Genomic DNA, 26452 nt, shown 5'->3' on the forward strand with positions numbered 1-26452 from the left:
TCAACACATTTGTCTGAGCTCCTGCGAGGAAAGGATGCCAGCACCACCTAGAGGTCATACTCGAGCTTTAAAATGGAATTGCTCTGTACAGAGTTGTACTGAGTATAATTACACTTTATGTCATAGAATCAAAGAATGGATTGAAAGGGACCTCAATGCTCATCCAGTTCCAACCCCCTGCTATGTACAGGGTCACCAACCAGCAGACCAGGCTGCCCAGAGCCACATCCAGCCTGGCCTTGAATGCCTGCAGGGATGGGGCATCCACAGCCTCCTTGGGCAACCTGTGCCAGCGTTTCAGTGCTATCAGATGCTTGTAGCCTTGTCATTCCCAGCTGTGCTTTGGAGCACAGTCAGTGCAGCTCTGATGCCAGTGAGTGGCTGCATCACTTTGGGGATGTTCCACTGAAGTAATGAGGGCTGCTCTGGAGCTGAATCGTGTTCCAAATGTCTGCCCTGGATTTTTGCTTTGGCTTTGCTGTGCTGCCTCTCTGGGAGGAAAATATAAGAAAGCAACTGGAACTCGTTGGTAAAGGTAATTAATGGAGCAGCAGTGGTATTCTGCTCTGCAAAGTGATACTTTTGACTTTTTAATTAAGGCCTTTGCATTTGAAACGTCCATCAGCACTGTAATTCTGCATATCTGTGAGCACACCTGTTAAGAATCCAACCCACTCCCTGCACCGCATTCCTGCTACTAACCCAGCCATCAGCAAAGCCCAGCTCTGGAACCCAGGTGCTCCTTTGGAAGAGCAGGAGATGGAAGAGCTCTCACACCGTAACCCTGTCGGTCCTGCAGCAGCTGAGGCTTCAAAGAGCCACTGTGAGTTATCTGGCATAGGCGATGCCATGCACGATGTCTGGGTGGGGCGGCTCGAGGAATGCACTGCTGGGGCAGATCGGAGCTGATGCGGTCACTCCACACTTGAATTTCTTACATATTTGTGCTGATAAGTGCTCATCTCAGAGCTTGTCTTTATATCAAATTGGGAGCTGGTCAAAAGCAGCCGATAAGTAATGGATACATAAGCAACAGCTGGGAGAAATGTTGCTATAATATCTATGCTACGTATCATAGAAGATCCCTATTTGGAAGAGTCTTATCAAGGATCGCTGAGTCCAACTCCTATATATGTAATTTTGAAGAAAAATCAATGCGTGGACATTTTCAAACCATTCTTTATAATTGACAACAACTTTAACGATGCAGGTCGGGGCGTTTGTGCATTGTGGCATATTATTATTTGTGGTCGTTTCTGCAATAATTCCTCCTGAAACCTCTTTTGTTGCCACGTAGGGAGCGCAGGACAGCTGTGAGCGGCTCTGATTGCAGCGCAGCAGACGGTGCTTCTGTGCCCTCGGATAACCGGGCAGTCCGGTAAGCATCGTCCATCCACCCGTCCCTTCCCCCCCCGTGTTTTGCGGTGGTATTTGTAATACGAGGGTGTAAACGGGGGGGCTACGAGCACAGAGCCATGAAGGCTGTAAAGACATCTCAGACCCCCAAGTCCGACCCCTCCGTGCCCGCCCACCATGTCTCTCAGTGCCACATCGCTGCTCCTGGTGGGGCGGCACATCCCGCACTCCCAGGGCTGCCCGCTCATTCCCCATTGAATCCTTCCTAACACCCAAATAACGCACATCCCCCTCCATCCACTAAACCCCGACCGGAGGGGTCTCGACACCCCTGGGCTGTCCCCTTGGCCGCTCCGCCCCCCGCGCCGCCCTCGTTCCGCCGCTTAAATCCCGCTCCGCCGCCTCTCTCCGTCGCCACCGCCGCGATGCTGCCGCCGTGGTGTCTTAGCGCTCTGCTGCTCTCCCTGCTGCCAGCTCTGCTGCTCGCCGCCCCCCCGCCGCCCGCCTGCCCCGAACGCTGCGATCGCTCCCGCTGCCCCCCGGTTCCCTCCTCCTGTCCCGGCGGTCCCGTGCTGGACTCGTGCGGCTGCTGCCGCGTGTGCGGGGCGGAGGAGGGAGAGCCGTGCGGGGGCAGCGAGGGCGGCCCGCAGTGCGGGGAAGGGCTGCGCTGCTCGGTGCCGCCCGGCGGAGGGGTGCCCGCTTCGGGCACGGTGAGGAAGCGGGCGGCCGTCGGGCGATGCGTGTGCGCCAGCTCCGAGCCCGTGTGCGGGAGCGACGCCGTGACCTACGCCAGCCCCTGCCAGCTGCGGGCCGCCAGCCGCCGCGCAGAGAGGCTCCGGCAGCCGCCCATCATCGCCATCCAGCGCGGAGCCTGCGGGCAGGGTAAGGGGCGAGGGTGCGTGGAGCCAGGGGGGAGGACCTTGGCTCGGGTCGGGGTTGGAGCGCGGTGAGAAAGCGGAGCAAGAATGCGGCGCTCCGAGGCTGCCAAGTGTCAGAGGGAAAGAATCCGCCGTCCCGCTCGGAAAATCGGCCGTTGTGCCCTGCTTTCCTTTGCCTCCAAAAGGGATGCCGTGGGGGGCCGTCCCTGCGAGCACCCGAGGTCAGAGAACGGGGCAGTGAGCACCTGTGTGTGTCTCTGTTCATTGAGGGGTAGTTGGACCTAATGGCCTTTAAGGGGCAGTTCCAACTCCAGCGATGCTGTGAAATCCTGAGTGCGCTTCCATCCGAGCGCTGTGTCCGTGTAATGCCATGGGAAATGGAGCCAGGAATGCAGCCGCCGTTAGGGCTGAGCGCAGGCAGTGGCTGCACTGTCCGCCTGTGCCCGATTTAGCAAAGCGCTCCTCATTAATAATAGGATTGCTGGACAGGATCCGAACTTGGATCCCAACAGCACTGAGGCTGACTTCAGTGCTTCTGGAGCACCGTCCAGAAGCAACAGCATCTCCAGCAGCAACAAGTGGCGTGGTTTTCCTTCGGCATTGCTGTATTCTGTTACGTACCGCTGAGGCTTTGCTCCCACTTTGCTCGGTGCAGGTTGAGCCTGCAGGTTGTCTTCCTAACACCCATCGGATTAAATCTGTTCAACTACAGCTGCGCCTTCATTCCGAGACACTCGGTGCAAACGTGCTCGTTAATTAACAGGAGTTAAAGCCTATTTCTGAGTGGCAGAAGGGTCTGAGTAGCTCCTTTTCCCTTCGGACTGACCCTCAGGGTATGGGTTGAGCCAGTTCGTTTAGCAGCAGCTGTAATCTTTTCTCCACCTTCCCATCCTCCAGCAGGACAGGGAGAATGGCCCAGTCCTGCTGTACAGCTTCCAGCTCCCAATGTCTCCATCCATACCACCCATTTTCCATCTCGCTGCCCCCCCTCTGTGTAAGAGCTGCATTGTGCTCCTGGAAACATAGCTGGCATTTAATGCCCGACACAATCACAGCTTTCACGCTACAGTTTCCTGACCTGCAGTGTAACAAAATGCCTCGTGATGTTGTTCTCCTTCCCCCTCTCCCCCCCGGCGATTCTCAATTCATTAGACTGATAGCATTGTTTTACACCTTGTTCTGCGGTGTAGATAGTAAATTCTGTGGGCAGAATTTAGGCTGTGAGCTGTGGGCATCCCCTCTGTTCTGCATGAAGGATGCTAGAGGTGAACTGACCCAGCCTGGCTGCTGCTGTGGGGACAGTTAAAAGGGACCTCAAGCATCACAAATCCACCATAGGCAGGGCCACCAACCTCCACATTTAATACTAGATCAGGTTGCCCAGGGCCTCATCTAACCTGGCCTCGAACACCTCCTCTTGCCCGTTTTCCAGAGTGGCGTTATCTTTGATAAAATATTTCTGTCGGTTCATAGTAACAGGTGGAGATTTGAAGCTGATGTAAGGTAAAAGATTTGGGGTTTTTTTGCAGTAATAAGAGCAGTGAGGCGCTGGTGCTGCTGTGCAGAGCTGTGGGTACCCATCCCTGGAGGTGGCCGAAGCCATGGATGGGCCCTGGGCAGCTTGAGCTGGGGGGCACTGAACCACAGTAGGGGTTGGAGCCCAGTGATCTTTAAGGTCCCTTCCAACCGAAGGCATTCGGTGATTCTATGGTTCAGTTGTTCATTCCTCTTGGACAGTGGGCTTGGTGGTGATAGGTTGATGATTGGGCTTGATTTTAAAGTCTTTTCCAAAAATCTCTTACAGTGAGGGTAGTGAACCTGAAACAGATTGCTCAGATACGTGGTTCCATCCTTGGAGACTACCAAGGTGAGGCTGGATCGGGTCCTCAGCAACCTGATAGGAGCCTTTGGTGTTCCTGTGCATTGCAGGCGTGTTGGGCCAGATGGCAGTGAGAGGTCCCTTCCGACTCCTAAGGATTCAATGATTGTGTTACTCTATGTCCTGCTCTGGGAGCTGCACACAGATGAACCCAGTTCCTTTTCTGACCTTTAACCAAGAGGAACAGCAGAGTTCCTCTTGGATGCTCTCGGCTCCCAACTTTCCTCTGACCTTTTGTGACTAACGTCATTAGAATTTCATTAATTGAGCCCTTAACAACAGAACAAGCTTAGAATGAAATCCACGCAGCAAAGAATGGGGGAAAAGTAGTAGCAGCTGCTTAAAATCTGCCTGCAGTGCTGGTTGGGCCAAGCACTCTGGCAGCGTTGTGATGTGCAGTGATGAGTAATCAGGGCAGGAAGGGAGACTCAGCATTCTGGGGAGGTCAGGAAAGAAGCCAGAGATGTATCAAGAGGAGAGAAGATATTGTTCTTGTGAATCAGGCTCCCAGCTGTTTCCCTAAGGATGACTGTGGACACGCGTGCTGGAGAGATGCTCTGAGCTTTGCAGGTTGCTTGGCACGTGTGAAATGAGCTGGGCTGGGAAGGGGCTGTGTGCACAGAGGCTCCTGACCTAGAGGTGGTTTTAGGCCCCTCTGTGTTCACATCTGGGTGGTCCAGAGGACTCAACGCATCCTCTGCCTCCCCTTCTGCAGCAGGAGGATGGGAGGGAGGCAAAAGGAGCTGAGTGCAGTGGAAATAAACAGCCACGTATTTCCAGAAGAAAAGCAATTCCCCAGCGAGGGATGAAAAACTCCTCCAGAGCTGAGTGCTGTGCTCAGGGAGGGGGGGCTGGGAGTGGTGGGAGCTGTGGTCTCATCTCCTCCCTCTCCCATGTACAGATTGTCTTCCCAGGAGCTGGGAGGAACTCTGACTTCAAACAGGAGTGTGGACTTGGAGGTATGTAGAAGGGTTCCATGCTTTCATCTCCTGAGCTTTGAGATGTAAAGGTACTTGAGGAGTGCTGAGAGCTGTGAGTAAGCAGGAGAGGAGCCCATTAAGGAGGCTGGATGGGACAGGAGAGGAGCCCATTAAGGAGGCTGGATGGGATGGGGCTGAGCCTCCCCAGCAGTCAGAGGAAAGAATCTGCTGTCCAAGAAATAGGAGAAGCTGGAAAATATTTTTCAAATGTTGAGTTTATGTGAGCTGAGAGCAAAAGAAAACGGCGCTACAAATAGACAGTGGGGCACTGTGGAATGTGGCTGTTCCTTGCTCTCATAGCCATGCCAGGGCCACAGGAGCCATGGATAGGCACCAGTGGGTGTGCAGTGTGGGCATGGAGGCTGTGCTGAGGATGTAGGGAAGGCAGTGAGACTTGCGTCTGCCTCCTGGATGCAGGTCACTGTGATTCCCAGCTTGCTCCAGAGTGCAGAATGTAAGTAAAATCCAACTCTCAGCTACTCTGAAGGGCTACAGCATAATGCATTGGTTGTGTGCAGGTGAAGACATTGCCCTCACGTTTGTAGCAGGAGGCTTATGTCTTGCTTTCAAAGATGGGACATGGGTTACTAGTGATGTTAATTTTAAGCACCGAACACAGCCCTCAGGACCCTCATACCTCACATCTGCGTTGGGAAAGAGAATGCTGTACAGGCATGTGGGTGCTTTATGGCCTTTATGATGGAGATACGCTGGATTTGCGTGTTGTATGATTAGGAAACCCCAGGCAGGGATGCTATGTAGGTATTATGGCTGCTTGGGGTTTTCTGTCTGCGGGTTGGATCCTTCTCTGCTTTCACCATGGGAAGAGTCCTGCTGCTGCCAAGAGGCGACAACCAATTCCTCTGGCTGTAGAGCCTGCATCCAACGAGGGGCTTTTAAGGGTTCTTGTTGGAGAAAACGTAGTTTAAAACACAGCAAACAAAATACAACAGAAAACCCAAGAGCGTTTTATTCCCCGGTGTCTTCTTACCCGGCCTTCTGCGAGCAGAAGGCAATTAAGCAATTAATTGTCTTTTCTCGGGGCACTCTAAACGTTTCTCACATACTCAGAATGAGACTTTGAAGCTTTGATAACCAGGAGGGGATGCTCAGCATCAGGCAGCTGTTGGTGGCCGGCGGGGTACGGGAATTACCGCCTCGTTGTTGTCTCATTGGGTTGTATGGGGCTCCGTCCATGCGATGGGCTGAGCGCTGGAAAAAGCAATGGAGAAGCAATTCCTGACTCATCTGCTGTATTTTCAGCGTTCGGCAGACAGAGAATAGCACGGCTGCCTTAACCCGTTGCCTGAAATACTCTTTTCATCTGCCGGCAGGAAATAAGGCAGACTCTTTTCCATAACCTGACTTATATTCCTTAGTGTTTCCATCTCAGACAGGACTGCTGTTAATGCTGTTTTTTGAGCTTGGCACTTTTTTCCCTCATCCTGAATTGCTGCTCTTTTTAGTATTTAATTTCCATTTATTTAAATGAAATCCAGTGCCTCCAAAAAGCTCTGAGCTTTTGGGGCCGGGTACAGCCAAGCAGCACCGTGCATTGCTGTCCCCATCGCTTGTCCCCATCACTTTCCTCACTGTGTGGCAGTGCCTGGGGACAGTGTGTTCCTGCAGCAGCTTGGCAGGAGCTGAGCTCACTTGCACTGTGTTTATAGAGAGATGTTGCTTCCTCTTGTGTTGGATTGGGCTGCTGGAGCCTCCCCCTGCTTCTATCCCCACCAGCTACGGAGCTTTCGGTCATATATTTCTGCTAATACATTGGGAGAGTTATGGCTGTGTTATGTTTGTTTCAAGTGCTTCAGTCTGAGGTTGTTCCTGTGGGACTTGGAGCCATGGGTGCCCCACTGTCTGGTCTGCCCACACTCAGTTGAAAGGAATCATCCTTCAAGTAACAGCCACAGCTCCATCAGGTGCTCAGAGCCCAGATCACCCTGGTGCAAGTTGCATTCATGCCAAAAAGCAACTTCACTTCCCATCCTCACCTCGGTCTCTTGCTGCAAGAGATGTGCTGAGTGAATGCTGGGTTTGTTCACATCACTATTTGGTAGAGTCAGGTGCTTCACATCGCCCTCATATGATGCTATGAAAATATTGTTGTTGTTGTTGGGGGTGTCACGGTGATATAGACTTTCTTCTCAGAAATCAGTGACGTTTTGTTTCTTTCTCCTTTGATTATGCAGGAAAAATAATACTGATGTAATGGTGATTTTATTACCGTGGTTCTGTGGTTTAGACCTCTCAAACTTCCCTCCTCTGATCTCAGAGCTGTTCCTGAGCACAGATCGCTTGCAACACGTAGTGTTGTTTCTTTCCCTACTATTTTCATTGCGTAATATCCTTTCTTGGCATCTTGAATAGGAAGTGGAATGTTTAGGCTTGCAGTTTTATGTTAAGAAGTGGCAGCAGCATCATCCCGTACATCACTTTTTCCTTCTGTCTCTCCAGCAGTGCTGATAGCACCGTTCTAAGCACATTTCCTCCTCTTTCTATTTCCATAGCAGTGCCAGAGGTTTTAACGTTTTCCTATATAGTATCAACAGGAGTTGTGCAAACACCATTGGCTGGAGTGTTGCTGGGAGGGTGGAAGTTCTCCATATCAAACCTTATCGTCTTGTGTTTTGTGTCAGTAGTCACCGGTTCTGCCAGCCCCACTAGTGCTGGGGCCAAGCCTTTGCTATTGGATCCTGGACACCAAGATCTCACTACTCAGGGTGGTACCAGTGGGTTTGGTGAATGGGGTGCCAGTCATAGAACTATAGGGATGTTTGGCTTGGAAGGGACCATAACAGTCATCCAGTTCCAACCCTCTGCCATAGGTAAGGACACTTCCCACCAGCCCAGGCTGCTCAAAGCCCCATTCAGCCCAGCCTCAAACACAGAGTCCTCTCAGTGCTCAGAGCTGGCATGGAGCAAGCCCAAAGGATGCTTTAATTTGGCTCCCTAGAAAGATGGAGGGCAGAGCTTGTTCAGTGCATAACTTTTAAGGGTGAACTGGGAGGTGGTGCTTCACCCTCCCCACATTCTGCACAGGAGCATCCTCTGCAGCAGTCTTTGCAATATACATGTTGTTCCTGGTATTTGTCTAGATGACTTTTGTTTCATGGGAAGCTTATTAATCTTTAGGGGAGTTAAGGTTTTAAAGAAATGGAAGGCTTCAGTCCAGGCTGAATCAGAGCTTTTTGATTTGAAAAAGATGGTGAAGATGTCTGGGTTGATTACAGCCTGCAAGGCAGAAACTGGCTTTTGGTTGCCCACAGATTAGTTGTGTTACGGCCAAGTGTGAAACTTGAGACCTTCTCTTATCTGTTAGAGCTGAAAGTCTGGGTGTGGGGGGGGAAACTGAATAGGGGGAAGATCTATTGCTACAGCTTCCTATGCAGAGTCTCTCATGAGATGTGGACACACCTGTGTGAGCAGATGCAGCTCTTACAGCTGAAGGGGAGAGGTGACATCTGCTAGATCTCCTTTTCAGCTTAGCTCAGAATATTACCAAAAGCAGCATTGGTATCAACATTAAAGCATCATTGCCACTGTTATTCATTGCAATGAAAACCTAGATCTTAGCATGCTTTTTGGCTCCTCTGCGCGAAACCATGTTATTTCAGTTGTTTACAGCCTCCTTGTGCTTTTTTTCCATGACTTTTGGGATTCAGCCTTTCCTTTCAGCACTTTGTTTACTGATATTAGTGCCATTAATGGCAGCTGGCAGAGGTTTCTCCTTGTTGCTCAGGGGCTGGCATCCAACACACCTTTTGAAGTCCTTGAAAATGTAGTTGCCTTGGGAATATTTCATGCTGTAACCTATTTGTGTTTTCTTAGGCAGCGTTTGGTCATTAACTGAATGCACAACAATCATCTTATTAATGTCATTAATGAAAGTTTCTTAACAGCGCTTGTGGGCATTTGGGGGCATTGTGCAATAGTTCAATAAAAACGATACAAAACAAGTGATCACAGCATATAAATAGGCAGAGAGCAGGCTGCAGAGATCTGAACATTGAAGCCTTGAAGGTATTTGGGAACTAGAGCTTTATTCAAGCCCAACTCTTGATATTTAAAAAAGAACATCCAACCAACCAGAATACCCATAAAGTAATAAAATGGGCCTAATAGGAACATAACTCCAGAAGGGGAGAAATCTAACAAATTTTTCAACATCAATTATTTTACTATTTCCTGTAGATTTTATGTTCTTTGAACGATGCTAAAGACCAGTTCTGAGGGATTCTTCTTGCTAACGTTCCTCAATGGATCCATCTGAATAGTACTTTGACTTTTGTTTATTTGCTTTAAAAAAAAAAGGCGTGTTTTCCATTTAAGTGGGCACTCAGTCAAGAGCTGTTGCAAAACCCGTGTTACACAATGCAAGAATTCCTGATACATAAGCGAAGGACAGGCGTGGTGAGTGGTGTAAGCTTTTTAGGTCAGTATGCCATGAATCAGTATTTATTACTTAACTTTTTTCGCAGTCCCATATTCTGACCTTCTCACTCTCAGTTCGTCTGGGACGGCCCACACTGGTTTCTATGCAGAAGAGCATCACTGCTCGGATCTTGGCCATTGCAGCTCCAGGCTCAAAGTGATGGTGCATTAGCAGTCTCACCATGCACAGCTCTTCTCCAATAGCTAAATGCCAAAAGAAAAATAGGTTGGAGGCATTAAAATAAAAGCTGTGTTCCCTGTGCAGTTCCTCCCCCCCACAATCTGTGGCAGCTCTTTCCCAAGGGCAGGATGTGACCTTTAAATGCCTGCAGCATTGCAACGAAAACAAAATGATTTTGGAAGCGGTGATCAAAAAGGGTATTGATGGATACGGCCGTGCCCTGTGGCGTTTTATCCCCACGTCACGTTAATCCAGCCTGATAATCTGTCTGAGCTCCTGTTTGATGGGAGCGAATGGATTCAAACTCATTCTCAGAATGGTTCTCATTCTTTTACAGCCTCCTAAAAGTCCCGTTTCCATCGCCAGCTTCGGGCATGGCGATGATGCGGTTCTCCTGGGTGTTTCTAATAAAGAGAATTGTAAATCCCGTGGGTAAGGCGTTGGCTAATCAGGTTGTTAATCCTTCTGCCTTTCTGGTGCTAAAGCCGACTATCGTCGCTTAAGCACGAGTCAGACGGTGCTTTAGAGGAAAATAGGTGGGAGCACCGCTTTTCTGATGGGCGTTCTTGGGTAGTTGATCAGATTAACGCGTCCGAACTGTTAGTAGATGAGGTGGCTGCTGTTGTCGCTCACTGATCGCATTAGAAGCAATTGAGGTGCTCGGGAAGGTGTGAATGGGGAGACAGGTTTGTGAGGGGTTGGGTTGGGTTGAGCATCGTTGCCTGAGGGCAATCCGTGCCAGCTGGTGTTAAAGTCAACTGAAACCTGGTTTTCACTCTGAAGCAAACCAGTATCTGGTTAAGGGCACCAATGATTCGTTCCTAAATTATTCCACTGAAACTGAATGTATATATATTTTTTTCTATCACCTAAGTAAAGATGTTCAGATTTATCTGGTCTGGTGTCAGGAGATGATGCAGGTGGTTCAGATATGGATAACGGGATGGTTTCAGAGTACAGTCCCATGCCTCCCAGGGTTCTGCAAATAAATCCTCCTGTTAAGCTGTCACGAGTACCTGCAGCATCCCCAAGCTGCTTATTGCTTTAATCTGCAGATTTAGGAGCCAAATGGTAGGGATGGATATGGCAGCATGGCACGTAATGCTCATCTGCGAGTCACATAGATCATCACTGTGCTGTAAGTGTATAACAGAAGATGGAGGTACTGACAACAACAGGGGATGTTCTTTCTTTCTTCTATGGATATGTGACATTTGTTGCTCCTTAGGGTGCCAGATTGCTTACTTGCTCCTAGTTTAACATAAGTTCTATCCCTGAACTGTGAGAAGGGGGAGCTGCGTCAGACCCGCCTTGTTTTTTTCCAGAGCTTTTTAGACATCTGATGGTGCAGAGAGGTTTTCTTTCTGTTGGCTACAGTAGGAGCTCAGCATCCAGTTGCTTTTGGAAATCCCAGTGACGTCTCTTTGAATACTCACTGACCATGGGCTTTTGTGTTCCAGTACTGCCCAGGAATGCAAAGCTTTGTGTTTCCATTGTTTTCATGTGTGTATCTATTTTTATGGCTTTAGGGGTGGTTCCAGAGCTCCAAAGTGCACAGGATCTGCTCCTCCATCAGGCTGGTGGACCGAGGGCAATGCGTGGAGCTTGTGTGTCTGTGCTTGGGAAGGGCTGGGCTTTGAGTCTCACTGGGAAGGCAGCACAAACCTTGTACCCACCTTAACCTTTCCCAGCAGCTGCTTTAGGCTTAGGTAGGGATTATGACCTTATCACTTAAGAGCTGAAGCAGGGGCTGCTCCATACATGGTGCTGCAGCTTGCAGACATGCCAGTGCAGCAGATCTGCAGCCCCACGGCCCAGCTGTGTGCATTGGAAATGAGAAGTCTGCATGGAGCTTACTGTTGTAACAGCAGAGCTTGCTGTGCAGAAAGCCAGAAGGGAAACTGCAGGCCAAGGGTTGTGCTGCAATCGACTTGTAAGGGAGTGAGACCCACACAGTGCTTTCAATTCAGGTGTTTTGCAATGATCTTTCTCCTGTCACTTGAAGAACTCATGACATGTGTTCTGTTTCTATTTCAGGCCAAGAACACCCTAATAGCCTGCGGCACAAATACAACTTTATAGCAGATGTGGTGGAGAAGATCGCTCCTGCTGTGGTGCACATCGAGTTATTCCGCAAGTAAACACCATGCCCAGCTTGACTTTGTATTCCTGCAAGCAGCTGGCTGTGAGACAGCAGCAAAGAGGGCTCTGAGCTGATAGACGTGTCATGCTGAAGAATTAGAGATAATTTAAGAGTCCTGGCATAAAAAGACTAACAACGACAACAACAACAAAAAAGCCCCACCCCAGTTTAAACTAATGCATGTGCATTGCCTTATTAACAGCATAAAGTAATAGCAGATACTTTAAAGCATTAAAATCTACCCTGTCCTTTTTGGCTGTGCACTGTTTGTGGTCCTGCCAATAACTGTTTGTTATTCCCTTTGTCTTTCAGACTTCCTTACTCCAAGAGAGAGATCCCTGTTGCCAGTGGCTCAGGCTTCATCGTCTCAGAAGATGGGCTGATAGTGACCAACGCACACGTGGTCACCAACAAGAACAGGGTGAAGGTGGAGCTGAAGAATGGGGAAACATACGAAGCTAAAATTAAAGACGTCGATGAGAAAGCTGACATTGCACTAATTAAAATAGATGCTCAGGTGAGTGAAGGCAGTGAGCAAGATGCGTTTTATCCCTCTTTGTTTCAGAAAAGAGGATGTTCTGTGGCATTATTTAATGCTTTTTAATTTTATTTAATTAAATTATTTAACTTTCTGTGGCAATTTAAAGAGCAATGGTTTGGTGTTGAGTTTTGACAGATCTGGAAGCAAACCTGATGAGTGTGCATTTCTTCAAAGCCAAGGTTGTGGCCGGTAATGGTTTATCTTAGGGGCTCTCTGTGTCATGCAAACAAGCACCAAGCAGCACAAACCAGAACAAAAGTTCAGTCAGAACTGAACTCCCCTCCTACAGCCTTCAGCAGTGTCAGACTTGTGGCTCTCAGTGCTATTCTGCCTCCTGCAACAGCAGAACAATTGTCACATGGTTGTGCATATGGAGCGCATGGGGAATCTTGGTGTTGAAACACTTCTGCATAACACAGATGCATGTGATGGCTTGAGGTGCTGCTCGTGTTGGTTTCCCTTGTTTGGGCTTTCTAGTTAATGACCTCCAAAGCTGACGGGCAGTTGTTTGAAACACGTGACTCAGAAACATGTAGACCTTGCAGGGTTGCTTTAGTTCAGAGCTATTCCCTGGTGAGGCAGAAATGTTTGTTCCAGAGTTCGTGGCTGAATCAGACGCCTGGTGCAGAACTCTTGGATGACCCAAAGGTTGCTCCCCCACCACCTTTGTTGTTTAAAGGCTCTGTCAGGTTTTTCTTATATAAAAGCTTCTTATCAACAGCGTGGCCAAAAAGAAAATAAAATCCCCAAAATGTTTTCCTGCTTTGTTGAGGATTAAAGAAGTGATAGGAAAGTGAGCTTCAGAGAAGGGAGAAGCTGGTAACTCAGAGATAGGGAGGGAGGAGGCACCGAGCTGATGCAACACATTGTTTTGAGGCCGTGAGGAGGGAGCAGACATTGAGTTTTGTGTTATCTGACACCCTGAAGAAATGGCTCCAAAATTTCCCTGGCACTGCAATGCCTGATGGAAGAGCCTGAGTACATTTATATAAAAAAGAAAAACTAATAGGCCTCACTTGTGCAAACAGTGAGCACTTAAGGACCCAGGGAAGCTTCTGCAGAGCAGCAGTGGGCACAGCCCCTGGGAGAGCCGGGCGCCTGCAGCCTGGAGAGTGGCTTGGAAAAAGGGGAAGGCAAACAGATTTCATGCTGATGGTGGAAAGTGCTGCTAAGCAGGAGTGATTCTGGTTGGGCTTCAAGATCAGATACTCAGCTTTTAACTTTAGCTTTTGGATGTTACTGTAGCCTTCCTTTGAGAGTAGCACATCAGCAGGTCATTCTACACGTGTTTATCACTCCCAGGTATAATCCTCTTCCAGTGTTCAGCCACAGAACAGACAAGAATAGATGATTCTGATCAGCAGTGTCTTTTAGAGGTATTATTTATGCAGAATTCTCTGAATACAGCGTGCTAACTGAGGAGACAAGATGGTGTTTTTGGCTTGATGTGTTGGCTTCTGAAGCTGCCAGCACAGCGCATGCTTCAGATTGTGAGCATTGCAACCCAGCTCACTCATACATGTTTGCACATTCTCTCGGGGAACATTTTCTGTCTTGGAACCACCCAACAAAACATCAGCGGGAGGTTTCTTGATGTGCTGGGGAGGGATCGGCACGTTAGCATTGCTCCATATGACAGAAAGGATTGGTTCCAATGACATGCTGGGCAGAGCTGGTGCCTGGAGGCTGAGCTGCAGAACGGAGTGGGCTCCGCTGCCTTGCTTGTGTGATGGCAACTGGGTGCACCCATTTGGGCAGCAGGAGATGAGCTGTCAGATCTCTGCTCTAAACTGGGCAAAATAGAACTTGATAGCCGTAGTTTGCTGTGTGCTTGGTAAGCATCCTATCCATTGCACAACTGCCTGATGTGCTGCTCCTTGTTAACCCTGCCTGTTTCATCTGAGGAGAAGCTCTTGAGTTCTGATTTATTTGATGACTGAGGAAGTCAATGTGACGGTACAGATAACCCATTACAAGTCTAGATACAGCATGAAAACCGCCCCCAACAATTGAGAGGCAAAGTCTTTTTAGAACATATTGTTTGAAGATGACATCAAAGATGTCATTTTTTTTTTCTTTCTTATTTTTTCTGTGGCGTGTTAAGGCAGGATCTGAAGGCTGAAGAATGCCTCTGTGGTTAGGAACAGAGCTGGGCCTGAAGTATGAGTTGGGGCTGTTAGCTGGTGTTCCTAAAGCCGTTCAGATTTTGCAGCAGCATGCACTGTATTTTTCTTTAAGCCATGAACATCTGGCCAAGGCCATCTCTAAATGTGATTTGGTTTAGCTCAGTGGAGCAGGGAATTCAAGAGGATGGTGAAATCCAGGCACCAGCAAGAGTGATCAGTTTCCTTGATGAAATTCTCATTTGAAAACATAATAAAATCAGTGAGGAACAGAAATGCTGGGATTGTTCTTCCAATTCTCAAAGAGGTTAATGCTTGCAGTCTATAAAGAAGAAGTGATATCCCTGGAGGTGCCCATGGCCAGGTTGGATGGGTCTGGAGCAGCCATCTCATGGTAAGGGTGGACTGGAGCTCAATGGTCTTTAAGGTCAAACAAAGGCATTCTGTGATTTCTTGTGTTAATTGAAAACCACAGCAATTTGCTGAAGTCTTGAAAGTAGGCAGCACACTGGGGGACAGCTGTGTTAAACCTGAAGGCTATGTGGCTTACAGAAGTGGAGAGTATTCTTCCAAAGGGGAGCCCATTTCACCCCACAGATTTGCCTCTGCCCGTGGGTTGGTCCCTATGAACGGCACTTTTGGGGCCCATCTTTCTGCAACATTAAAACCAGCCATAAGGCATTCACCTCTGGCTGACATAGCCCCCAGATCACTGAAAACATGCCAAGGTATGAAGGCTTTCATTTCTCAGTGCAACCAGATCTGCGTGCTTCTATATTTCTAGAAAGGGTTTGGCACCCAAGCGATACAGCAGCAGTGAGTTGCTGTTGCACCTCTGCTTTGCGGTAACGTTTCAGCTCTTTGCTCGTGTTTCTTTCCAACATCAAACTTTCAGCCACTCGCTTCAGCGCTCTTAAGTCAACAGGGCCTCCTGCCCTCACTGCTTTGGTGGTTTCGTGAGGCAATGCAGCCTCTGTATGGCTGTGGTCAGAGGGGATTTGCCTCTCTCCGTGTGTGTACACACTGCAGGAAGCTGGGAAGCAAGCGTTCCTGTTTATGTATCAGTATTCTAATAGCTCACATTTTTAGAAACCAAACTACTTGAATTCCAGATGTCAGTGGCTTTTCTCCAATTCATTTTGACTTGGAAATCCGTCATTGGATATTGCATTGCTCTCTCTGGATTCTCCCACAAGGAAGCCCTCATTTTGGTTGCAGGAGCACTTGGGACCTGTGGAAATCAGACAGCATGGGGAAAAGCTTGGGTGTGAGCTCCCTGCTGCCCCTTGGGTTGAATGGCAGCATGGGGATAAGGACTAAAAGGTCTTCTTTAATTTCCATCTCAAGAACAAGAGGATGTTGTCATGTGTGCTTCCCTTCCCACGTGTTGAGAACAGCCTTTGCAAGGGACAGAGCTTTCATCCTTACTATTTATTTCAAGGGAGAGCAGCAGTGCCTTGCCAGGCCATTGAAGTCCCAGAGACATGACAAGACAGTGCTTGGCCTTTTTTTTTTCCTGCAAGCTTCCCATGCTCCATATTTAGATAAGGCAACTCGGTTTTGTTTTTCTAACTGTCGATGAAATACTTTAGGAGACTTGTAATGTGTTCAAGTTGGGGTTTTTCGCTTTCTTTGGCATTTGGTCAAATAGCTCCAAGATCATAGATGACACTCTACATTTTCATAAGCCCACGGCCTGTGTTTTTGTTTTGCCGTAACGTATTCTGAAAGTTAAATAGTTCTGTTAATGAGAGCAGAATGCAGTTCCCAGTGAAGCTGCTTGCTTTGCCAGGGTTGCTTACAGCTGAATTAGAGCATCATACAAACATCTGCTTCTTTTCCACCTAAACATGGAAAGCGTGAAGGCAACATGTCACTCCTTAAGAGAAGTAAAGCCCGGAAGGTTTGTCTCCTCTTCACTGCTTTAATGAACTGTGAAGTGTTCACTGCACATCCCTGATGGAAGGAGATGGTTGTAGAGAGGTGGGGTTTGCTCTTGTTCAGTGCCAGCATAGAGGCAGATTCACACCCTTTGTGTAGGGAAGGCTTCCAACTAAACAGTCACTGATGACTGACACTATTGGTGGTTGTCCTGTGCCCGACTCCAGCTCTCCTGCTGTCCCTGGTGAACATCTGTCTGTGTGTTTTGCTCTTCAGCACATGCAGTGGGCTGCATTTTGGTGCTGGATGAAGCCACATCTCGTGGGAGTTCTGTTTACCCAGGGCTCGAGTCAAAACCCTATATTAAAATGTGTGGAGCGCTTCGGGATGAGAGAGGCTTAAAATATTAGCGCTAATTAATGGCTCCCTCTCCGGCTGGGTGTAAACAGTGAGTCATGTGCCACTTATGGGTTTGCATGTTTAGTCCTATTTCTGTGTGCTTGCAGATCTGTCTTGTTGAGTCAGTGCCGTTCCCAGCAGGAGCCTGAGGGTTAATCCAATGAAAGATGGAGGGAGAGCAAGCAAGTTATGTGTTGCCCAAGGTCATGGAGTGAGTCACTGGGAAAGCTGGGTTTAGGTGCTGGGTGCCTCTGGCTCTGTGTTCATGCACTGCAGGGCATGCTGGTTGGCATAGGTTTTTAATTAACTGCTGTGGTGAACCTGTAGCTGAGTAGAGACTTGCAGCTGCGTCATGCTGTTAGGGAGCAAGCTCACAAGTTTAAAACCACTAGAATGTATGTGGTATAGTTATAGATACATTCATCACAACCAGTTCTCCTTGATATGTACTTGCAGAGGTACTGATGGGAATATTTACATACAGCGCTGTTAATGATAAGAAAATGCTTGGCAGGACAGCAGGTAATGGCCTCCAGTTGTGCCAGGGGAGGTTTGGGTTGGATATTAGGAAAAATCTCTCTCAAGATAAAGCATTTTTACATTAGGTGACGTCCCTTCTAGAAAGGTGCTGCACAGGGGGCACATTTTCTACAGCTGAATGTCACAATGTGCAGAGCATGGCGGTTTTTGCAGTGGATTGTTGCTGCTAGCAGACGAGAGGTTAGCCCTAACTCATTCCAGAAGGCGTGCTGAATCACACAGAGCCCACGCCAATCTGAGGCCTGACTAGTATAGGCACGGGCTTGAAAACTCAGCACAATCAGAAATAATTGTGTTAGTCAGAGGCTGCCCCGTGTTTTTCCTTTCTGCCGCCAAACGCGACTTTTGGCTTTGCGACTGTTTTTGTAACTGAGATTGTATAAAACCCAGCTCTGCGTGCGACCGATCTGCTGTCTCTGTTAATGAAAGAGAAGATATTTTTTGCACAGTCCCTTGTCTGTTTTGTTTACTGCTTAGATGCCCTCCTTCTTTATAAAGCATCTGCTTTACATGCATTGGCCACTTCTTGTCTTCTTATTTTTTCCGAAGCAGTGCCAGAAAGAGATGCGCTTCTGGATCAACAGCATCTTGAAAACACGTGCTACGTCAGCTTAATAGCATCTGGAGGCAAGGAAGGGCCAGGGTGCTCCCTCTGTGCAAACAATACCCATATGGAGCTGTGTGCTTCCAGCACAGCTCCTTGTGCTGCTGCTGTCCTGTGCTGGGTAGCCCTCGGAGCTGGGGCTGTGCTCTGAGGTTATGAACTGCTCAGCACAGCTGACCTGGGATGGTGCTGTTTGGTTACAAATTTGGGATTGCTGTCCGATGAAATATTTCTTTATTGCATTGCCTGTTCTGTTGCTCTTCCAAGTGATTCTGTTGAACAAGCAGTTGGCTAATTATTTCTTGTCGTCTTGAGACTGAAAGATGGAGTTTCCGTAGAGCATCTGATCTTGTCTGGGGCTTGGCAATGGGTTTTATTAAAACAATATGTTCATCTGAGCACAGTGGTGCTGTTGGAATTGTAACGCGGTTGGATAAAGGGTGCTCAGAATGAAGCTGGTTAAATCTTGGAGCTGTAACGTGTGGCAGCATATAGTGACACAACTGCTATCTCCTGCTTTTACTTTTGGACACTGTACATCTCCTCGGACACTTGACATAAAACCAGCAGTGGAAAACACAAAGCAATGTGCGTTTGGTTCAGTTTTGTTCAGTGGATTTTTATCCCTGTGGGTGATTTATTGGTACAGTCTTTTAAACTGCTGATGACTAAAAATGATCTTAGAGCCAGCTCTTGTTTTCCAAATCAAATATGTGTAATATTTTCTCTTTTTTTGCTAAAGCGTAGCTGGGATTCAGCTTTTATTAACTTCCAAAGCAAAGTTATTATTGAGTCGGGGTATGCACAAATAACCAGGACATACTAAATGCTGCCTTGCCTTTTTGCTCTGTAAGCACACTGTCTGCTTTTACAATCCCCTACACTTTTTAGGCCTGTAAGTTGCATGTTTTGGAATAAATACAGGCTAAAAAGGCACTTCTGCTGGCTTCCAAGAAGACATAAATGGCAACAAGAATAACTATTAAGCCAATTTGTACCTTCATTTTAGGGACAAAGCTGAGGAATATCTTGAAGATATCCCTTTTATATTAGAAGTTACCCACTTCTTGGAAACTGGGTTTGGGTTAATCCATATGTGGGGCATTTACTGCATCTAGGAGCAGTCACCTATTTTGGAAGTTTGTATTAATGCCTTGTATTTTGGAGGCTGAGCTTGTTGTGCAAAGGAAAGGATTTTTTCAGCTGGATGGGCATAGAGGAAACCTATCTTATAATTTAAATCTACCAAGCAAATGATCTGTCCTGGGAGACTTCTGTTTTCATCTGGAGGTCATGTACCTCTCAAATCCTGCAAGATGCTTAAACTGAAGCCTCAAATGATGCATGTCCTAATCCACTGGTAGTAATGATAATGATCTGGTGTCGTGGTAGTCAGGATCATTTAGACAGCAGGTTAAACATGAAACAGTTAAAAATATGTAACACCGTTGAAACAGTGAAGACTTGGCTTTTAAAAACATGAAGCAAACCCAAGGCATGTTGTGCAGGTGGATGATGCATCAGTGCAGAACATTTCTTTGATATACAGACTGTTTCAGAATGCCCTTAATTACTCAGTGAGCAGGGGAACTTCGCTGCCACTATCTGCTCACTGCTCTCAGGGGACTTACTGGTCTTGTTTGAACCATCTGCTGCCCAACCTCTTCAGATGTCCTGGAGAAACGATGCTCAGTTTATCCACTGCATTGATAGGGGTGTTAGGTTCAGCCGTTGCTTTTTTGTTTCCTTCTTTTTTAATTGCTGTAAATTGCAGCGCTCTGTGTTGATGCTGGATTTAGGAATGTTTTCTGTCTCGGAGGGGAAAGTCTTTAATTATGTGATAGTTCATGTTTCAAGATAAGATCTTGAAAGGAAAGAATAATGGCATCCCTTACTGTCATAAAAAGAAAATACTAGGAAGTCTTTAAATCCTCACATCTTCACAAGACACCTAGATACGTGGGAGGTAATCTAGTTGTCTACTGAACAATAGATGAAACGTTAGTTCATGTCTTATGGGAATATGAAATGCTTTTAACTACATGCATGTTTGTTTGATACGCCCTGGCTGTTGCTTTCATGACTCCCTCTAGAATTCACTCTTAAGGAATATATTATTTTTACATCAACAGCTGTTGGCTAATTACTTCAAGAAGCTGTTGGGAACAGCTCCTTCCTGGTATCGCCAAATGTTTGCTTTGTACAGCAATACACAAATATTCCTTTGGTCTTCATTTGTTTTTAATGGGGACCATTTGGTTTGAATGGGGACCTGTTGTGGAAAAAGCACTCTTCAAGTGTTTTTTTTTTTTCTTCTACTCCATTAAAGAACAGTTATTTCTCTTTGACCTGCATAGTAATGTCCTAATGGTGTATGAATTTTTCTTCTTTTCTTAATCTCCTTCCATTTGTAGGGTAAATTGCCAGTCCTTCTGCTTGGTCAGTCTGGAGACTTGAGGCCGGGAGAGTTTGTGGTTGCCATTGGAAGTCCATTTTCCCTTCAAAACACGGTGACGACAGGGATTGTTAGCACCACGCAGCGCGGAGGAAAGGAGCTGGGGCTCCGCAACTCCGATATGGACTACATTCAGACGGACGCCATCATCAATGTATGTCCTGCCTTGAGCCTTGGCTCTTTGGGCTCTCAGATTTCTGGAATAGTTGCTTTGAAAGCTCCTCCAGTAATGCGGTTCTTAAGAACAGTGAGCATAGCTGGCTTTTCTTTCATCCTCGCAAATATGGACATCTGCGGTGCAGCAGTGCCTGATTGTTATTAAACCAAACCCCCAAAGGGACCACACCAAGTTCAATGGTTGCCTTCCCTTCAGCTTCTTACAGCCTGTAAGGGAGGAGGAGGCATTCTCTGCTGAATGAGTTTCTCCTCAAAATCTGTCATGCTTTCTAGAAAGAAGCCACGCTCAGCTTAAGAACTCAAGTTTGTTTCAGCATTAAGGCAGAACAATAGCTTTTGTCTACTGTTGGCCTTGTGAGGGATGTTTGCTTGCAGCTCCGAAGCCGTATTACAGTCTTCTATGCTGCCAGTCTGCTACTATTAAAACCAATGAGAAGTCCCAGTTTACTTAGGTTACTCTGGCAAGAGAAGGAGAATTGAAATGCAAAAAAAGGAGGGATGTTAAGTGCGTGTTAAGTAACGGTTTGGAGTCGTAAGTGTTTCACTGTGTATCTTTAATAGATAATGGAAAAACTGCTACAGAAACATTTCAAAAATCCCTTGAACATTTTGCTCATTATGAGTTAAGTGTGGATATTAAAACCTGCTTTTCCCATGTTTGTTTGCAGTATGGAAACTCTGGAGGACCCTTAGTAAACCTGGTAAGAGATTCTTTGTTTGCTTAGTGTGAAGCCTGTTACTTTCTGGTCTAAAAACAAAAACAAGAGCACCGCAAGTGTGATTCAGAGCTTTCAGTGTTTGCCCGGCTACACAAAATTCACATGGCTCTTACTAATCACTTGTCTGTGTTTTTGTTGTCAAATCACAAACTACGCCACGATTTCAATATGTAGGTGTTTACACTTTGCATAGTTTGGGCTACTTGTAATGCCCAAATAATTTGCCTGTGCTTTGCAAGAAAAGTAAGAAGTTCATTTTTAATGCGAGGTGTTTGCACTTGGTGTTTACCATGCAGCTGAAAATTCAGTTTCTTGCAAACTGAAGCTCAGTTTAATGGTTCAGAAATGTGTGCCCTCCTTTTATTTTGAAGCACGTTCACAGGGTAGGAAACCCCATGTGTTTATGAGCTCCTTAAGCTTTGTATGCTGGTTCTGTAGGAAGCAGTCAGCTTCCTTACAGCAGCTGTGGACGAGCTTAGAGGAGAACAGCAAAGCAGGGTGCAAAACCAGGTGGCTGTGCAGGAGCTCTGTCAGCCCTAGAAGGGGAATAGGAGCTTCTCAGAGGCTCTGTATTGGAAACTTGGCAACTTTTTTCTACTTGACTTGCAAAACAACTGCAGCTCTAGTAACCTGCCATTTAAAAGTTGTGGTTGGATAGTTTGCTCTTTCAATCCTGAGCCTTTTTCTGTCCTGGCCCCAGCACGTCAGTGCTTGCTAATGGGAAATCTACTGGCTGTGCTGGTGCACCTCTGTTTGGGGTGAAATCCTCCTTTGGCATGGAATGCTCTTACATGTGAGAGCTTATCCAGGAGTCATATTGCTGGGAAGAGCTTTTGGTTTTCCAAAACATTTAGAATACTTTTCGTATCAGTAGGTGATTCAGAGAAATTGGACGGAATTGTGGTTAGACTTGATGATCTTCAGAGTCTTTTCCAACTTGAGCAATTCTATGGTTCTATGAAAAGGAACTTCAGAAAACAAGCCCAGCTACAGAATTGTTTTGCACCTTTGTCTTTGTGATTGCTCAGAAGAAATAATCCCTTTCACTTTGTGATGTGCATTTCACCTTTAACAGCAATTCCTCATTTTCCCCAGGATGGTGAAGTCATTGGAATTAACACACTAAAGGTTACGGCTGGGATCTCATTTGCTATTCCATCTGATAAAATCAAGAAATTCCTAACTGAATCCCATGACAGACAAGCTAAAGGTAACGTACCTCTATCTAACTGCTGTTAGATAGATTTAATATAGTGAGCCAACAACCCACAAGGCTCTCTTCCCTGTTGGATAAGAGCCACTGATGAAGGCCTGTTTTACTTTTTGTAGGAAAGGCTATAACCAAAAAGAAATACATTGGCATACGAATGATGTCTCTAACTCCTAGGTAAGTAAAAGTGGGAAAATAGTTCTTATCTTGCTGAACTGAGATCATTTCACATGGGCTTGGATCAAGCTAGCAGTCTACAGGAAGGGGCAGAAAATTGCTGATGCCAACTCTTCCCAGTTTCTCTTACCTTCTGTTGCTGTGTCCATTACACAGTTGGACTCCTCTATGGACTTCCATATGAGCTGTTGTCCAACAGCTCCCTGGCTTTTGATTTTATTCCTTTAGCACTTTATAAGAGAAGATGTAGCAATTGTTAATTTGTCCTGGTTCAACTGCTGCTGCTGCTGTCTATCCTGCCCTGCCACCATGGTCAAGGATCGCAGCAGCTCCACGCATAGCTTCATTTGTAGGAAATGGTTTTGATTAAGATCACTTAATGTGAAATGAAGCTTTCTGGTAGACTTTGCTTATTCAAACTCAAACCAGAAGAGAGCAGGTTATGTTAATAGGAATGATCAACAAACACTCTGTGTGTGTGCTAGGCTACGATAGATGGACTGTTACTACTTTCCCTAGTAGAGCAAGCCATCAGTTTGCATTTCACTATGCCTAAGGATCAGCAGCATGACAAAGCACTGAAAACTGGAGGCTTTTTTAGGTGTTCTGAATCTTCTAGAACTAAAGTCCAAGTTTTTAAAAAGCTGGTCTTTTCTACTGCCAGAAATAAGCAGTAAAAGCCATTTGCATGGAAAAGTGTGATAATTCTTGATATACTTTTAAGGGTTAAAATGAATTGTGAGGTGTCACATCAACATGTGTAAAATATCCCAGCTGTTAAATGTTAACTGAGTAAGAATCCATGCTTTTCTCCCCCATGTTGGCACAATATTCTTATGGATGCTTCTTCATTTTCCAGCAAAGCTAGAGAGCTGAAAGATCGCCATAAAGACTTTCCTGACGTTGTCTCTGGGGCCTACGTTATTGATGTCATTCCAGAAACACCAGCTGAAGCGTAAGTTGGAGCGCTTTACTCTCAAAACCACTGCCACTGTCTGATGGAGGGAATGTTCCATGCTTAGCTGGCTATCCTGGTTAAGCTAAATGAACAGAATTGCGACCATCTGATAGCTATTAGGTCGTCAGCTTGAAATCAGTTTGTGGTTTTCGTTCATTCCCTGATCAGCAATAATGTAGATGTGCCAGCACGTTGCTGCAAAGCCCTGTCAGAGTTCCCAGCTGAAAGGGCAAGGAGTCGGGGAGCATGAAAATCATTTTTCTCAGCCATCGCTTCCAAGAGCTCTGATGTACCAATGCCAGGGATGAGTTGGAGCTGATGGCTTGTACGTGTTCCTGCAACCCTGCAGGTCACTGCTGTGTGAGGGCAAGGGGGGACATTTTGCTCCTGCTTTGCAAGGATGTGGCTGGCTTCTTCTGTGCTTGCTAATGGCAAATCCTGATGCACCTCAGTTTGAGGTGAGATCTTTTGGCATGGAATGTTGCTCTACGTGAGACCTTTCCAGGAGCAACGCTGCTGGGAAGAGCTTTTGGGTTTGGCCAGCTGATATTTTCCTCAGTGTTACTCAGCACTGCTCAGAACCTCAAAGGCACTGCTCAGTGCCATGCTTCACGGGGTGCCTTGCTGAAGGCCTCCAGTCAGCGGGACTGGGCTGGCTGTCTCATGTTGGCAGCGCCTACCTTCTAGAGTTTGGTTAATACAAAATTGCTCAGTGATCCAGAGCAGGAAATAGGAAACATTGTCCATTTTCTGCAACTGGAGGTCATTTAAGAAAGACATAAATTTGTGGCAGCGAAGAAGCAAATGTAGCACCAAACACTTAGGCAGAAAGCTTCTCGGTGTCACTATATTTGATCACAAGGGGATGGTTGGATGATCCCTGTTTGTCAATAAGAGATGTAATGTAATAATAACACATGTTAATTGCCCTGATGAGCAGTTCCAAATTGAAGGAGCAGGAAAAAACATTGCAGTGATAACAGTAGTTAGCAGAGGGTGAGAGCAGGACGTTAGGTAGGAAACAGTGAGGTAACAAAGCCTTGCAATGTGAAGGCAAACTCGAGATGCTCCATTTGGGCAGATATTCAGGGGAGTCTGCAGCAGCTTACATGGGGATTTGAGTCAAGAGCAGGAGCCTACCAGTGTGAGACACCCAGGGATGGATTCTCTGAGGAAAATGCTGAAAGCCACAGCTAAAAGTAGGCAAGCAGATTTGTTAGCAGGCTGACAACGTTGGCCGAGGCATCCTGCTTACAAGAGGCACTCATGTAAAGCATTTTCTGCGGGCGGAAGAAGCCTATGACTGGTCTGTGGTTTTGTGAAAACGGATTATGCTGAAGGGCTGAATCATGTCTGATCTGGTTTCTTGGTTAATATTTCCATGACTTGGAGCCAGATTGTTGTGCAAGACCAGGCAAGACGCTGTGGTTGATGGTATCCCTCAGCACCCCGTTTGTGTTGGTCCCAGAAGGAGTCTGGGCAGCCCTGGGCAGAGGAGCCACATTGGGCCAGCCCCATTTGGTTGGTGTCTGGTGGTTGTGTCTGGCTTCTATAGGCACCCAAGCGCTCCTGGTGACTGAGTTAGATCGATGTATGGTTAAAATATGAATGGCTGCCAAGCAGTATGTGCACAGCTACATAAATTCTGTTTGCTTTTTGGGGGCCTGCTCTGTCTGTCTGACTACTGTCAGGTGTGAAAATGGAAATACTCAGTGCCTTTTGGTTCGGCTGAAAAGTACAGTGAGGGTAATGAAATGGCCCTAACAGTAATTCGTTGTTCCTTTGTCTTTTCAGTGGTGGCCTGAAGGACAATGATGTGATTATAAGCATCAATGGACAGTCGATAACTTCAGCCTCTGATGTCAGTGACATTATTAAAAAGGACAGTACTTTGAACATGGTTGTTCGCAGGGGTAACGAAGATGTTATGTTAACAGTAATTCCTGAAGAAATTGATCCCTAACCAGAAACATGAGCTGGATTTCATGTTTTCTTTTAACAGCATTGGACTGCTTATATTCTCTCTGTGCTGGTACAGGAAACGTTAGACTTCTGACCAACGTTCTGCTTCTTCAGCGGATTAGTATTGGCCAACAGAATAACTTCTAATAGGTTTAAGGTGCAAAGATCCGTGTAATTTCACATACTCCAGATGATAATTTTTCCTTCTGTATTATATATGCAATGTACTCTTTACTGGCTATTACATTCCCCCGCTTAACAAATCGACATTCGCTTCCCCGTGTTGAGTAGATTTACCAATATTTCCACTAAGATTTAAACAAAACCCACGCACGCAGTGTGTGCTGTGGTATTCAGGTATTTATAGGTTAGCTGTGTTTTAACTGGAAATGCTATTGCAAAGGAGTAGTTGGTTTAAAAGTAAAACGCAACTGGGTCAAAAGTCTGGTTTATAAACACAGATATTCCAACCGAAATAACCCTTTAAGAGCAGGATTTTAATACTATGATATTTTCCTAGTGTTATTAAAAGACTTCAACAGTACTTCTTGTGAGTGATTCATTTCGCATCTCTTTATGGAGCCTTCCGTCTTTGAACAGCACATCCGCCTTAAAGGATGTTTGTGTTTTAATGGTCATAAAGCAAAATGCTTCTTGGTACGTGCATCACATTGGCTCTCCAATGTTGCCTGTCCCATATGTTAGCATGGTTTCCTTATTTGGTTTTCATTATGGATTGAATGCTGCCTGAAATAGCGTTTGCCTATTGCATGCATTGTCGTGCTCACGGAGCATCTCTCAGGTAGTGAGATGTCTGTAAGCTTTGCAGGTCTGGCTGCCATAGGGCTCTTT

At 46.6% G+C, this 26452-nt stretch overlaps 1 protein-coding gene across 1 annotated transcript; it reads left to right on the plus strand.

Annotated features, from left to right (window-relative positions):
- The first annotated feature begins 1755 nt into the window (after positions 1-1755).
- On the plus strand, positions 1756-26144 carry HTRA1 (HtrA serine peptidase 1). The gene is made up of 9 exons (XM_015867610.2): positions 1756-2238; positions 11749-11848; positions 12167-12371; positions 20357-20551; positions 21243-21275; positions 22389-22503; positions 22623-22680; positions 23540-23635; positions 25433-26144. The coding sequence occupies exons 1-9, from the start codon at positions 1782-1784 to the stop codon at positions 25599-25601; spliced, it is 1428 nt and encodes a 475-aa protein (XP_015723096.1). The 5' UTR covers positions 1756-1781; the 3' UTR covers positions 25602-26144.
- The last annotated feature ends 308 nt before the right edge of the window (positions 26145-26452 follow it).

Source organism: Coturnix japonica, chromosome 6 (assembly GCF_001577835.2).
Source record: "Coturnix japonica isolate 7356 chromosome 6, Coturnix japonica 2.1, whole genome shotgun sequence".
NCBI classification, from domain to species: Eukaryota; Metazoa; Chordata; class Aves; order Galliformes; family Phasianidae; genus Coturnix; species Coturnix japonica.